General features: G+C 49.1%; 4 protein-coding genes across 4 annotated transcripts; 3 read left to right on the top strand and 1 right to left on the bottom strand.

Annotated features, from left to right (window-relative positions):
- Positions 1-94: 94 nt before the first annotated feature.
- F5147DRAFT_743898 (peptidase S28) lies at positions 95-2,330 on the top strand (the record flags this gene model as incomplete). Its single annotated transcript, XM_041439637.1, has 10 exons — positions 95-344; positions 391-435; positions 487-781; positions 835-891; positions 1,020-1,204; positions 1,417-1,599; positions 1,651-1,672; positions 1,723-1,809; positions 1,861-1,948; positions 1,998-2,330. 10 exons carry the CDS (start codon positions 95-97, stop codon positions 2,328-2,330), a joined length of 1,545 nt encoding a protein of 514 aa, XP_041296727.1.
- An 836-nt stretch (positions 2,331-3,166) lies between these two features.
- Positions 3,167-5,485, bottom strand: F5147DRAFT_677890 (uncharacterized protein). The gene is made up of 3 exons (XM_041436169.1): positions 5,079-5,485; positions 3,833-5,018; positions 3,167-3,781 (listed from the first exon to the last, which is right to left on the bottom strand). Exons 1-3 carry the CDS (start codon positions 5,292-5,294, stop codon positions 3,348-3,350), a joined length of 1,836 nt encoding a protein of 611 aa, XP_041296726.1. The 5' UTR covers positions 5,295-5,485; the 3' UTR covers positions 3,167-3,347.
- A 1,832-nt stretch (positions 5,486-7,317) lies between these two features.
- Positions 7,318-9,830, top strand: F5147DRAFT_432123 (P-loop containing nucleoside triphosphate hydrolase protein). Its single transcript, XM_041429823.1, has 8 exons — positions 7,318-7,466; positions 7,528-7,638; positions 7,757-7,848; positions 7,904-8,264; positions 8,314-8,552; positions 8,611-8,902; positions 8,952-9,079; positions 9,131-9,830. The coding sequence occupies exons 1-8, from the start codon at positions 7,448-7,450 to the stop codon at positions 9,635-9,637; spliced, it is 1,749 nt and encodes a 582-aa protein (XP_041296725.1). The 5' UTR covers positions 7,318-7,447; the 3' UTR covers positions 9,638-9,830.
- Positions 9,831-11,469: 1,639 nt separating this feature from the next.
- On the top strand, positions 11,470-13,560 carry F5147DRAFT_743896 (uncharacterized protein; the record flags this gene model as incomplete). Its single annotated transcript, XM_041439636.1, has 4 exons — positions 11,470-11,934; positions 11,989-12,340; positions 12,365-12,624; positions 12,904-13,560. The coding sequence occupies 4 exons, from the start codon at positions 11,470-11,472 to the stop codon at positions 13,558-13,560; spliced, it is 1,734 nt and encodes a 577-aa protein (XP_041296724.1).
- Positions 13,561-15,018: the final 1,458 nt, after the last annotated feature.

Here is a 15,018-nt window from a genome sequence, read left to right as displayed (position 1 = left end):
AGCGAGTAGCACATGTTTCCATCAAAAAGTGTGATGCCCCCCGTGGCTATAAAAGGTCCTACCATCACGTCGTCGAGTGCCATCCCTGTTCAACATGATGTGGGCCCTTGCGTCGCTCCTGCTTGCAGGTCTTGCCCGGGCAGCTATCCCCAACGCCATGCTTCGCGGCATGCCTTCTCTCCCAAAGATCCCAGTGCCGGCTCGTTCTATCACTTCGCCGAATGGCACAGCACTCCCACCCATTACGACCGTCTATTACTTTGATCAGCTCATCGACCACAATAATCCAGACCTCGGGACCTTCCAGCAGCGATACTGGATGAACTGGGAGTTTTACGAGCCCGGTATGTCGTGAGCATTGAGGTACAACGTTAACCTGATCCACTGAAGGTGGTCCCATCGTCTTGATGACGCCTGGAGAAACTGACGCGGATGGTCAGTTTCCCATCCTTGATTTGTGACTTCTCTCAAGCACTTGGTTTCTAGGCTACGAGGGCTACCTTACCAATGAAACCATCAATGGTCTCATTGCTCAACAACAGAATGGTGCAGCCGTCCTTGTCGAGCACCGTTTCTTTGGCTACTCCAATCCATATGACAACCTCACGTCGCAATCTCTCGCCCTCCTCACCATCCAGCAGGCCATTGATGATCTCGATTATTTTGCCAATACCGCTGACCTTCCCATGCCTGGGGGCGATGCTGTGAAACCAGGTCAGGCGCCATGGATACTGATTGGAGGAAGCTACTCGGGGGCCCTCACGGGTTGGACGATGGTCAAGTAAGTATCTTACCAGAGGTGAATATCTCTTTCCGTTAATGATTCGCGTAAAGCAAACCGGGCCTTTTCTGGGCCGCATATGCATCTTCTGCGGTCGTAGAAGCAATCACGTATGTCATTTTATTGAAATCACCGCTCGTGTCTCATTAATGTGACTGTTTCTCCGCCCGCAATAACCATCTTAATACATCTGCATTGCAACATCTCACTGAAATGGGGTTTCATTCGGCCAAAACAGTGACTATTATGGGTATTTCACTCCTATTCGCGAGTACATGCCACAGAACTGTTCCTCCGATGTAGAGGCAGTGATTACCTACCTGGATGGATTGTACGCGGCTAACAACACAGCTGGAATCCAGACCCTCAAGGAGGCATTCGGCCTTGGCGATGTTGTACACGTAGATGATTTCGCCAGTGCACGTAAGTCGCCCTTGCCCATCGTTCAGTCTTGAATCTTTGCGTGGAACGAACATAGTGGTCCGAAGGGTTTCTGATCCACGCAACATATGTAGTTAATATTGCCTTCACTAGCGCGCGGAGTTCCTCTTCTATATGGTTACCTTTTGCGACATTCTTTTTCTTAAATTGTTCCACTGCCTTCTTGACTTGACTGACTCTGCTTGGGCCAACAGTTCAATACAACCTGTTCGATTGGCAATCTCTGCAACCTGATGTCGGTCCAGGAGCAATGTTCTTCGATTTCTGTGATGCACTCGAGGTCAAGGACGGCGTCAGTGCCGGACCTGAAGGATGGGGTCTTGAAAATGCCATCTACTCTTGGGGCAACTTCTGGAATACCACTTACTACAACTATGGTAGGCGGTCCCCTTAATTTCCGATTGACGTGGCTAAAGTTGATAGTAAAGTCTGTGGATCCGAGGATGCTGAGTACGTATCCTTGGGATGTATTTGTCCAAATTGGCTGACTGCAAAGCTAGAACCTGTCTTGGGACGTATAACACGACCCAGTCCTACTATACTAATGTTACCATAAATAATGCTGAGAGGTCGTGGTTTTGGATGGTGTATGTATTTATTCTCATCAGTTCGAATATCCACTCTGACAGCGATTCCAGGTGCAATCAAGTCGGATGGTACCAGGTTGGTCCTCCTGAAGGCCAGCCAGCAATTGTGAGCCGCATCCTCCAACCCATTTACGAAGAGGTACGTACGTTGTATTCGAAGCACGAGCATTCTTCAACATGATCTTCAGCGCCAATGTGTGAACATGTTTCCTCAAGCCTTCGCATATCCACCTCAGCCAACCACTACACAGACCGACATGATGTATGACGGTTGGAACATCGATGTTCCACAACTCTTCTTCGCCAATGGCCTACGTGACCCTTGGCGCGAGGCAACTGTCTCTGCTGATGGGCTATATAAGGCCAACACTACCAGCATGCCGATCTATGAGGGCGATGGATTCCATTGCTCGGATCTGATCACGGAGAATGGCATTGTAGACCCGACCATCGCGGTCGTGCAGGCAGCAGGATTGATGTACATGAAGGAGTGGCTTGCTGAGTGGACGCCGTCCGCGTGATAATAGATTGAATCATCGGGACTCATGGTTAGACAAGCTATTTATATTATAGTACTAACTTATGTTTGGGGAGAAGTGTCAATGTCAATACACAGTGCATTTCATTCCTCAAGGACGCTGCAGCCACTCCGTTTTTTCTGTATGTGATCAAAATGCAAAGACACTCCTCACACTCTGTTCCCTCAATGGCTTGGCACTGACTATCTCAGGTGCGCATCAATTCGTGTCCATTAACGTTCATTCATGATTTTCCATCTACAGCGGATATCAGCGTGCGGCATTCATTACACAAATTTCACACTAATTCCACATCGAACCGATATTAATATTTTTTCCCTGGAAGCTTCGACCATTTACGTGCGGCGGTCTGCACGCGGCCATCACCTCGAGGACCGCTTCACTACTATTACAACATAACCCACGAGTCAGGGAGCGTTGCAGATCGGCTCTGCACCTCGCCCTGGATCATGAAGGAAATGTAGAATCCGACATTTTCCTACTACTTGTTGATCCTAATCGAAACGACCCGCTTTTCGTTTCCAGTATTGACACATCACAACGAGCTAAAGTTGAGTTGTTGCGATTTTGTGGGTCTTATGTCGTCAATCGAATCACGACCACGTTGTCTTCTGGCCCCTCGCTACATCACCAGCGAGCATACCGATCAACGTTGTCACTTTGTCTAGCTGTAAGACTACATGCATTTGGCGGCAGCGATTTGGTCAGAGGTAATATTATACGAAACTTGCACGACACCCAGGATGGACAATAATCCTGGGTAGATGTCATCCAATGCATATGATGTTACTTACTGCACTTCATGCATAATAATAAATGGTCGGTCGCATCCCGAACTTCCCTGGTGACTGGTACAATTACACAACTACATTAGAAACGCACACTGGTCATTCATCATATAGTAATCTGCCTGCAAGATATCATGTATGAAGACTGTTGAGCCATTATATAGACTCCGAGCAAGAAGTTTACACGTAGTTATACATAAATGCATCTGGATCAAATCTCGCTAACAGGCTGTGGTGTACCATGTCTCGCATTATGTCTGAAATCCATCATTCTCTGACGAACGAGGCTCCACCTTTGAGGCGTCATGTTGTGTGCGGGCAGGTGTTGAGGTGGGACTGGCAGTAGAGCGTTTGGCCCCGCAAGGGGATCAAGTTCAGGAAGTATGTCGAAGAGGATACGAGCGACCACCTCAGGATCGCCAATGGGCGAATCGATAAGCCTGGCATACTTGACCAGTCGATTACAAACACCACCGCCTGGTCTATCGCCTTGCAGATCATCCAGTTTGGTAGCGTCGAGCGCTAGGTCAAAGTAGTAAAGATTTGGGCATCGCTTCAAAAGCGAAATGAGGCCATGGAAAGTAAGTTCAGCAGTTCGTGATCTGACAGGGAAGAAAAGGTCTGGCGGCGGAAACACTGGAAATACTGGAGGGGGAATGGTAAACGCGGGTGGATACAGAAATTGATTTGCCTGACCAGCGTGTGCCAGAGGTAGCGGCATAGGTATATGGTGGGGTATGGTGACAGTAACCACCTGAGGTTGAGGAGCTTGATTTGGCTGACCAAGACCCGTAGTAATGATGGGTGGTAAAGGCAGTTGAGGATTGAGAGGTTGTGGCGGGGGAGGTGGGGGTGGAGGTGGGGGTGGAAGGGGAGGGGGTGTGTGAGTTGCTACACGTGGTCGTAAATCGATCAGCTCGAGTTCCTCGAGCAATGGCCAAGCGTAAGCCATCGTTTCCAAATCGTCGTCACCGAGAGTGAATGGCGATGACATTCGTAGGGATAATGTACGAAGTTTACGACACACGAAGAGGGGTCGTAGGATCCCGGAGACATTTTCAGGATCATCTCCCAGAAGGAATGGGAGATTCAGGCTGAAATGTCGAAGTTCGTGGTACAATGCATCTCGACTGACGAGACCCAAGAGGACCCCAACGATTTCCGGACTGCAAGTTCCTCTGCGGGACCGCCCTGCAAACACGTCAATCTTCAAGGATTTAGGAAAGCTTTTCATCGCTTTCATAAGAGTGATAGCAGTGTCCAGGGTGTCGGTTTGGAACTGGAAAGTATGCAGCGATGGAAATGAAAGCGAGTCTGGAGGTAGGTCAATGACAGATGCGGTGTTCACTTGCAGACGGAGAATTCTGAGAGATTCCATCCCAGACAGGCGTAGAACACCTTCAAAGGTCATGGGGTTGCAGTCCAGCTCCTCTAGTTTGGGCCAGGAACCGATTACCCGAGATATGCAATGCGAGCTTTCAGTTAATTCTGAGTCTATATGTCCATCCCAAGAATGAACTTGTAGCGTCAGTGATTTGATTTTTGGGCAAAGTGCAGGAATTTTGGTCAGGGCAAATAGAGTGGATGCTGAGCTCCAGCGGTGACTGGGTATTTTCAGAGACAGCAAATGTGGACCGAGCAGATGACGAAGTAAGTTGAGACCCATCCCAGGGGCCCAAGCTAAGTGCCTGAGGTTCGGTAGGAGGGGGGAGTTCAATGTATAATAGAGCAATGCGCCTAGATCCTCGGTGAGAGATGGGTAACCACCGTTGCGTCTCAGGAACCTTTGTTGTCCGGAAAGGTCTAATTTGCGGACACGATGAGCATATTTATCGAAGACAGAGAAATCTGGCCTCGTGTCATCGTTGGCTTCAGTCGTGAGCTGTGAGATAGAATGTGATGATTCAGCTTGGAATATAGCAGACAAATGCAATAGACATACCTCGTCGCTTGACGATACAGTATTTGCTGCGTAAATGCATGATGATAGTGGACGCAAACTATCCAGTTCGCTCCACAGAACGTCCAGAGATGCCTCGCTCAGGGCACTGCAGGTTCTGGCTAACATGGCAAAGGTACATCGACCCAATTGCCTATCTTCCTTGATAGAGGCGAAGATGTGGGCCCGAACGTCTGGAATGAGCAACGCATGATGCATGTCGATATCTGAGCCAGAATCAATGGGACAAATAGATTTCAACGTTCACCGGTGAATACGAGAGTGTTAAGCCGTTGAACTTCTCAGGTACCGTAAGTAGCCGTTAATAGGCTACTTACGTACGAGCGGCTGCCTTTGTATCCAAATCAATACATGAGCTTAATAATCACTGCGAAAGCGCCGTTGCAGAGATACTTAGCACTTGTAAGTAAGTATACCGTATATGAAGAATAGTAAATGTGCGAATCCTAGTACTGTAAGGCTAGAGTGGAGAAAGATGATCGTTCGGCGGGACCGAAACTCAAAGCTGGTTAGGATGATGGAAAGGGACGGGTAAGATATTTGCGTTCCAAGCCGACCTTTGAATCAAACCCTGGTTACCAGAACAGAGAGAGGGTTTTGTACGATCGGAAATCGGAATATCCAGGCACCGCTCTCAAAACTCTTTCCTTGTTTCTCGATTATTCTCGCTTGATTCTCGTTGATCATTCGATTGTGGAACATTTACATCCGCCTGTTTATTGAAGGAAGGGCAATCATTTGGCGAACCAAAGGATGTAGGGAAATTGAAGAGTGGGAAAACCGTTGACGAACGGAATAAGAATTCAGAAGATGAATGATTCGGCAGAGGATTAGCGGCTCACCGCCGCTACGATTAATATTGAGCATGGATTATAAGGCGAAAATATATCGGACTGAAGTGAAAATGGTGCTGTAAGAACCTGCGCTGCTTCACAACGCACTTGTTCTTACCCCTCCTCCCACTGGCAGCGCCAGACAATCATCGGCAGGAGCATGTAAATAACAAGGAGTAATCGATTCTGCATGTGCCCATCAGCATCCTTATGCTCAGCTCACCTGGAGACTGACATAAGATGGGTGTAACCTCGTCGATGTACATCGTCCGGATCCTACTTCTGGGTTTAACGAAAGGGGGCTAGGAATGATGGAAAGTACACGCCGGCGCTTCACATGGCGACCAGCAGTCCGACCTGCCAGTGGCGTGACTTATACTATGCACTATAAACAAACAATTTCGATCAAAAGCGCAACGTTGCAACGCTAGTTAATACTACATACCCATGAAGAAAAAACGGTACAACTTGCAGCCTTGATAGCCGTACGTTTCACAGCGCGTTTCCTTTGAACAGGTGCCACTCATCCGAGTCAACAACGCCGGGAACTCGGTTGGTCGTCAAACGTTGAAACTTGAGAGCCCATCAAAGTTGGGACCATGACTTGTAACTTATAGCCGCTAAGAAATACGCTGCCAGTTAGCTATTGAAAGGTAGCTGGGACACCGACGGGAGACGTGATGATCAAGCTCAGTGCCACACACGGTGGGACTTGACGCGGACGGGCTCTCCACTTATGTCTTATGTAAGTGCGAGTAGTAGATCTATACAGGCAGCCCAATCGCGGGCTGCTCCGGCCCAACTTGAATTTGATATTGGAAGTGACGTCCGGTCTTATGTACCCCACTCAATATTAATCCTTGCCACTGATCGGTACTCCTTGCAGTAAAACAAGTTCAACATGTGCGTTTGTCAGTTTCGTGCCTTCTCGTGTAACTTATCGTCTAACAACAGAGTAGGATGGCCAGTTAAAGGCGGTGACAGTCAGGCAGTGCTTCGCCATATGCAAGTTCTTGCAAAGTGTAAAATGCCCTCCTCTTCAGCATCGCAGTGCTCAAATTGAGAAACTGAACTAGAGACTATGCCACGGTTCGGACCGACCCAATATTTTGGCCATCTCGTTAGGTTCCCATTGATCTCCCAATGATAAGGTCACGTCTCGTTAATTTCGTTGAGTGCATACACATCCTGCTCAGAACGTAATAAGACGTATTTCAAGTAGAGGGAACATTTTAGAGGCCTCGAGCTGTCCAGTGAAGGAAGCTGGACTTCGTGGGCTAGATTATGGGCCTTGTGACGGCAATACGAGCGGCGAACATCGAGGCAGAGGAGGATCAGATGGCAAGGAGTTGTTCACAAAAAGACTCCCACGTTAGCAGGGAATGTTTCCCACGATAGACTCGACATGTTCTAGGCCGGCTTCTTCCACTCGAATTTATTATCATCCTAGGTCTAGGATACTTGAACGATAATCGCTGCATCGAGTGACTTCAGCCTGCGCTTGCAGAACACTTTGCTATGCCTCGGATTCGTAAAAGTATGTAGTTAATCAACTTCATGAAATTACACTCATTCGTGATGTCGACACCGCGGAATAGAAACATCCAAGCGAGGGACGACACACCAACGTGAAAAGTTGAAGCATAAGATCTCGCAAGGCAGGAAGAAAGCTAAGAAACAGGTTCGGAAAGCACAGGTCGCTGGAACAAGTGAGTGCCGTGCATTGTCATAGGCGAACTTCTTTGAGACAATCATCTTTGCATCTATTTTTTTTTGCTGGGTTGTAACATTTATGTCCTTGTGCTCATAGTCTTTGTCACGGTGTAGCCCACAAGAAATCCAAAAAAGATCCCGGAATTCCGAACAATTTTCCCTACAAGGATCAAATACTCGCAGAAGTCGCAGAGTCACGACGTCAAGTAAGAAAGCACTAGTCTATTCGATGTCCCCCCTACTGACTTGATTGTACTACAGGCTGCAGATGAGAAGCAGCAGCGTAAGGCTGAAAAGCGCGCTGCTCTCACTGGACTCGATGTCGAAGATTCTCAAAAAAACATCAACATTGATGAAAACCAAAATGACGGGCAAGGCTTTGATGGCATTATGTCCATTCGTCCCGCACCTCCAGTGCCACCCACCAAGAAACCTGTAGAACCTTCGACTCCAGAACCTGCCATACCGATCACGCAAGGACCTGCCTCTCTTCGCGAGGTGTTGCAAAAAGCGGACGTTCTGCTCCATGTAGTGGATGCACGGGATCCTGCGGCAGGCCTTAGCGAGGCTTTGTTTAAAGAAGCGACAGGCAAAGATATCATACTTCTCGTGAACAAGATCGGTAAGTCGTTCGTTATGTCTATGAATGGCATTTGATCGATTGCATTTAGATTGCGTACCACGAGAATCTCTAGCGTCATGGCTCTCCTACTTACGACTAACGTATACCACCCTGCCTTTTCGCGTGGCAGAAGCTTTCTTACCATCCAAACCCAACTCCCCACCGGCATCGAAGAAGATTATTGTCAAATTGGATGATGCGCTTGGCTCGGACGCAGTTTGGCAGCAGCTCAGCAAGGCTAAAAAATCTGGCGAAGAGTTGGTTGTGGCCCTGACGGGAGTTACCAACGTAAGTTTCCTCGTTTGATTTCGCGTCAAATCGTTGTTGATCAAATTGCTTCGCCCAGTCCGGTAAATCTGCAGTCATCAATTCTCTTGCACGCGCAGATCTGCTACCTATTTACAATCTCAATTCTACGATATCTACAAAAGGCCCTCACACAACAACATCAGCGAGCGAGCTAGTCTTGGAGTTTCCTGACAAAAAAGGAGTCAATGTGCGACTGATTGATACCCCAGGATTGGAATATGTCCGTGCGGAGGATGTAGAAGAGCAGGAGAAAGAAATGGCAAGAGCAAGAGACATCCTGCTCCGAAGTCGAGGGCGGATCGATCGACTAAAAGACCCATTGTTTGCTGGTAAGTGTCGCCGAGCTGCTCCTCTACCCTGAATCTGATGTCATAAAAGTTGAGCACATTGTGTCTCGAGCAGATACCCAGGATTTGATGCTGGCATACAGCTTACCTGCCTTTTCAAAAGGCGACCCGACCTCATTCCTTGCTGGAATGGCACGTGCGAGCGGGCTTATAAAAAAGGTGCGTTTTCCGAGGATATGATTCAAGCGCACGCTGATCTGTGGTATGCAGCGTGGTGTCCTGGATCATGCGGGTGCGGCGCGCATTGTACTCAGAGATTGGAGCATTGGAAAGTTCGCGAGGTATACCATGCCACCGGGGTCACCGACTACGTCCTCTTCAACAAATAACGAAGGAATTCTGGCAATGCTGAAGAGCCGGAAAGAGCTACGGAAAGCGGAAGATGTGAAACTTGTACGGTTGCAGCCTGGAGAAGCAGAGAAGAGGGATGTGTTATTGGACGATGTGTGGGTTATTGATGAAGAAGTCGGCGAAAATGAGGACGATGATGAGGATGCCGGAAATGAAGAGGTGACCGGAGATGAGGACGGCGATGAAGACGGTGCCGATCAAGGCAGCGATTCCGAGAGTAGTGAGGAAGAGATTGTTGATGATGAGGATGAAGAGGAGGTACCTGAATTGTTGCCCCCGCCCAAGCGAAAGCGGACAGTGTCTTTTGCTGTTGTTCCAGGTAAAGGGAAACGGCAGCGAAGGTTCGGCAAAAACGTGACACAATAGAGGATATGACGTATATCACATACTAAGTGTGTCGATCCAGAAGGTTTTGATTCTGACTTTCTTTACACGTTCCGCTATAGCCACGCTGTCTACATGTGGGACGGTGTTGGCAGCTTGAGTTTATCGTGATTATATAGCCCTGCAGTTGATGACGGCGGTCAACACGCCCCTTATGGCTCGTCCGACTTTTCTCCAGAAAGTACTCCGAAGACCTTCCCAGAAATATGCTACAGGCACAAGCCGCGCAATATCAACTTCAAAAGCCCCTCAACCTCATGAGCAGCCCCACACAAGGGATTTTCACTCAACCAAGGGTGAATTGCTTCGTATAGCCTCCGAATTCAATCAGGAGGATCTGCTTCACCACAATGATCATGAGCGCCGACGTTCTCTCCAAGATGAATCATGTGCGTTTATACAGGTGAGTTACGATTAAAACACACCGACATATATTAACATCTGTCTTGCTGAAGAACGGCCATGTCCTTACCGCTGCGGCACCGCTGGACCCTGGAGGACACCCTCCCAGTGTCTCTATCGCCGCCGACGTCCATAGCGAGAAGCTACAGGCACCACGACAAGCAACAGTTTTGGAGCTCCACGCTTCTGCAGATCAATCTATAGATCGCTCTCAGCCCGACTCTGAAGAGGTGTTCTACACCCCTCCAAGTTCCCCTATATCCTCCCCTCCAGCCTCTTGCTCGCAGACTCCAGCTCATACCCCATATTCGACACCCCTTCATTCTGCTGCATCGTCTGTTGCCTCTTTAGGGTCTGATAATCCCCAGCCCATATCTGTTTCGACAACATCCTTGATAGAATCTTCCATGAATACCACAGTCACCATGTATCCCGTCAAGAACGAGCCTGGGCGTCATAAACGTATTCCCAACCACCGTAAGGTAACTTATACGGACCAAGATTGGGCCAAAGACGTTCGGTGGCTTGAGGCCTCGCAACATAACGGGACTAGATGCAAGGATTTCGGACGCAATACTCCATCGAGCAGTGTTTCAAATAAAGCATCACGCTCTGCCTCATCTCTACTGAGCACTGATGTGCCTTCTCAGCCGCATGACCTTCCGAAAGTTGAACCTCCATTTCATCGTGGACGAAGGCCAAAAGGTCATGGGCACATGAAACCAAAACAAATGCGTGCGATGGTTGGCATGTCGGTTCTTCTTGAAGTGGAGGAGGACGCCTACCTGTGTGGTAACCCTGCTGGAGTGGATAGAAGTATGCCTCATAAGCGCTCGCAGTCTTTGACACATATCCCAACACATAGTCCCCAACCACCGAAACCGGTACGACGGGAGCCATCCGCGACTTCATCGCAGCCAGCAGCAAGGAAGTTGGTCAGACGTCGTAGTTCGTCTCATCCTTCGTTGTCTCGCGATGGCAAGCCATCTCGGTCGTCATCAACGCGCTTAAACTCTCATGCGACTGGTGTAATCTCACAATCCGGCGTGCCTGGTTCTGCATCATCTCTCAGCGTCATGTCTCGCCCCATGAGCAGCGTGTCTCACGTGACTTCTTCCACCACGAAATCTCCCTATACATTGGCGCCATTAAATGCCCTGGACGCCCTTGCTGCGCACGCGTCATCTTCATGCGAGGCAGACGTACTTCCATCAAATGGTACCCGTGGATTTACCAGCCTTGTTCTTCCTCGTGCGCCCACTTCTACGCCCATCTCTGGATCGAACTCTGGTGTTAGTTCTTGGCGTCCCTGGAAATCAGGTAGAAGGGCAACAGCTGCAGAAAGTCTGGGCGCCGGACTCGGGTTCGGAGATAAGGTTGATCTTACACGAGCTGGACTTGCACAGACGACGATGGCCAGCGTGGAGATTATTCGTGGAATCGCGTCTGGTGATGCCGAATGCCCGGAATCGAAGTCTTCTGGGCCGTCGTTTGGCTTGGGCTGGTTCTCAAAGGATCATATAAAGCAAGGGAAGGTCAAATCTCGACAGGTCCCTGCAGAGAGTCCGCTCGGTTTCACAGTCTATCGAAAACCTCCGGTTTATGTTGGCGGAAGTTCAGTGCTAGTGCAAGTATGGGCCGTTGGGCTGGACGATGTGGATGCCCGTCTTGTGGGTGTGCATCCGCCGCTATCGAAGCAACCATCGCCGGGGACTCCTCACAAGACCGAGGAGAAAAATGACGGGAAAAGGCCCGTTCCACTAGGTTATATTCCAGGACGGTCTTTTGTTGGGCGTATCCTCGAAGTGGGATGGGATGTTGACAAACACTCTCTCAAGAAGGGAGACTGGGTCGTCGGTCTCAATAGCGTGCAGAAGGTTTGTATTACATTGACACGAGATTTGATACAAATATGCTGATTCATTTCTAAGTGTGGTGCTTTGACTGAATTCATCCTCGTTGACCGACATCGCATTCATTACGTGCCACATCCTAACATACCTGATCAACCATCTCTGGTTCTCTCCTCGTTGAGCGAGGATGACAAGGTGGGGCAGCGCAATTCGCTTGTGTTTCCTGCTGTGAATGAACCCAACGGTCTCACAGTGGACGAGCTTGCTCTGCTCCCGCTTTCAGGCGTTCCTGCTTATCGCGCTGTACGCACATTGACGCACATCACACGCGCATTAGTACAACCTGACGTAGCTGCATGGCGGCCACGCAGAAACGGGCATAGTCGTGAAGTTACCAGCGACACTGATGAAGACGATGTTGTCATCATGCGTTCCATCAAACATGGCTCAGCAGAAAGGCGGTTCGACACGACACGTCCTCGTATATTAATTTTACGTGGACACGACGGACCCGGTGCGCTAGCCCTCCAGATGCTTGTTCGCGCTGGGTGGTCTGTCTGGGCTCATGTACCTGTACCATTTGACCTTCCAGGTCTTCCTCCTCATGAGTTCGAAGAGGATCTTCAAGACGAAGACAAGAAGCGTACGTTGGCAATACGACGAGTTATGCTGGAACGAATTGAGAAACGGCTTCGTGGGTGGGGTGCAGACGAAGTTTTGTTTGTTCCCATCGAGTCAAACTCCACATCCGGGTCAACTCCACGAGACGACCCTTCTTCTTCATCGGCGTCCCTGCACCATCCACAGTCTTCTTCTTCTTCCGCTCATTCACATAACATATTTCCCTCACCATTTTCACGCTCCTCGACGTCGTCAACATTGTCCTCACCATACTCACCCTCCACACATGGTCATACTTCCTCTACATCTCATTCTTGTGGTGCACTCCCTGCTCCATATTCCTATACTGGACTTCGTCTCACTCCATATCAGACTGAAAAAACCTCGGTGACGGCACTTTTTACCTACTTGGCGCGTACGCGCGTTCGTTTTGATGCGGTCATCGATACGATTGGGGGTCGTGAGATTTGGGAAGCCGGGCGGACATTACTCAGCCTTCCAGTTCACGATGCCGCGCGAGCCAGCATTGAAGGCCAGTTTACCACCCTGGTAGGCGACGCACCCGACCGTGTAGTGTCTACCGCAAGCGATCATTTCCGTGCGGGAGTGCGAGCACTTCGCATCGGAAACTCCAAAGGTGCATTACAAGTCCACGATGATGCCGAGTTTTCTCAGCCATCCGTCACGCCCGCCAGGGGCAAGAGGGACAGAAGAAAGATGAAGCCTCGATCGGTGAACTACGCGTGGGTGAACGTCATGTCGGACGTGGATTGGGAAGGTGCGGATGTGCGGGACTCATTAAGCGCAACGCTAGCGATGGCAGTAAAGGAAGGCGTGCGGCCTGCTGTCGGTCTTTCTGACTTTCCGGACTTGTCGAAAAAGGGTAAAGAGAGGATGAAGAACAAGTTTGGCGGTGGTGACGGGGAGACTCTGGGAAAAGTCATCCCGTTCGAGAATACGCCGCAAGTTTTCATTGCTGGAGGTGGACTTGAGCATGGCGGGACAGTTGTGTCCAGAATAGCTGGGTGATCAACGTTAACATCTGCGGCTTCCGTCCCGATGGATTCATTATGTTATGTAAAAGATGTACATTCATATTTATGATATTTATTATTTAGGGAATGCTACAGTCTATGCGCACTGGACTAGGGGTGACTAGTGACTGTGGTGTCGGTTGTTCCTGGAGGCATCCTGCGGTAGTACCGGTAACTGCAGAAACAAAAGATCAAATGGGGGCGATGTACGAGATGCGTTAAGCCCAGCCATGGCACACTTCACGGCATCTGGCTTCTTTTGATCTGATACAGGATCCGGAGCTGACGCCACCAAGTACAGCGCCAACAAGAGGGAGCTTATGACGAGACAATAATGTCCAACATAGGGTCTAGTGACCCCAACGGACCAACTCTGAAGCAAAAAAAAAAAAGTACAGCGCCAAGGACAGGCGTACTCGTAAAATACTATAAGACTAGATCAGGACCATCAATCTACTAGTAGGATGGGCGTATCTGTGCAAAAGTGAGGCATCAGGCCTTCGCTTCAGGGCTAAGTCATTGATTCATCCCCGATTGATATTCATGCCAGGCTCACAACTTGAATTGTCCTCTTTGGCTGATCTATGTACTCAAGTGTGGCTATGTCACGCCTAGTGGTGACCTAGTTCACCCACTTGAGTTGACTGACTTGTGACAAGGCCCACACTGATCTGTTTACTCGACGGAGAAAAGGGCTCAGGAATAACTTCAACAGCAAAGCTGCGTCGCGCGTGCAGCAAACACTTGAAGACAAAAAATAAATTATGTAGCACATAGTAGATGAACACGAAGCAAGTCACGCATATCAGATGCCTTGACCACCAGCGAATGAGAACAGGCCAACTGGATACTGCTGAGCAGCAGTAGTAAACTGCGCTCTAGATACTCTGCGATACTTAAACCTCCGAAGCAGAAGACAGACACCCCATCATCAGTCATTTGCTGATCTGTTACAACAAGAGATACGGGAGAGATAAGAGCAAACAGAGAAGCCACAGCGGATGAAGACGCAGCCAGGTAACTTAGTAGTAAGCGACAAGCACCACCGCAAGAGTGCGAGAAAATATGAACATATCGAGACCAGCCCTCAGGCCTCAGGCCTTACGTACTAAGGCCCAGACCAGAAAGAGGTAGATATCTCCACCAATAATACTATCTGCTGCCAGCCTGAGCAGCTTTCGTGGCGATACGAGGTGCATTAAATCCTAGGAGAGTACTCTTAGGAGTTTGCTGTTGTCGCATCACCCTGAGATATATTTGCATCTTCATGTTTAGGTTGATGCCATCTATCATCGGTTACCACAACTTCAGACATGTCAGAGTACTAGTGACATCCACCAAAAACAAGTTCCGCCCGGCATCCAGTAGCTGGCACAGGTAGTGTTTACATTCGGTGTCGTGGCTTTGTATTCATTATTCTTGTTAAAACAATTATGTAAAAGTGATTTATTGA

This window comes from Suillus discolor (genome assembly GCF_016758755.1).
Source record: "Suillus discolor strain FC423 chromosome Unknown F5147scaffold_9, whole genome shotgun sequence".
NCBI lineage: Eukaryota > Fungi > Basidiomycota > Agaricomycetes > Boletales > Suillaceae > Suillus > Suillus discolor.
The sequence above is the reverse complement of the archived record's forward strand: the minus strand, read 5'-3'. Positions and strand labels throughout refer to the sequence as shown.

Coding starts and splice junctions, on each gene's coding strand:
- F5147DRAFT_677890 (XM_041436169.1), bottom strand. CDS start 5,294: ATGCATCATGCGTTGCTCATTCCAGACGTTCGGGCCCACATCTTCGCC. Junction 5,019..5,078: donor CTGTATCGTCAAGCGACGAG/GTATGTCTATTG, acceptor TCTATCTCACAG/CTCACGACTGAAGCCAACGA. Junction 3,782..3,832: donor GCTACCTCTGGCACACGCTG/GTCAGGCAAATC, acceptor TTCCCCCTCCAG/TATTTCCAGTGTTTCCGCCG.
- F5147DRAFT_432123 (XM_041429823.1), top strand. Junction 8,903..8,951: donor AAAAGACCCATTGTTTGCTG/GTAAGTGTCGCC, acceptor ATGTCATAAAAG/TTGAGCACATTGTGTCTCGA. Junction 9,080..9,130: donor CGAGCGGGCTTATAAAAAAG/GTGCGTTTTCCG, acceptor TGTGGTATGCAG/CGTGGTGTCCTGGATCATGC.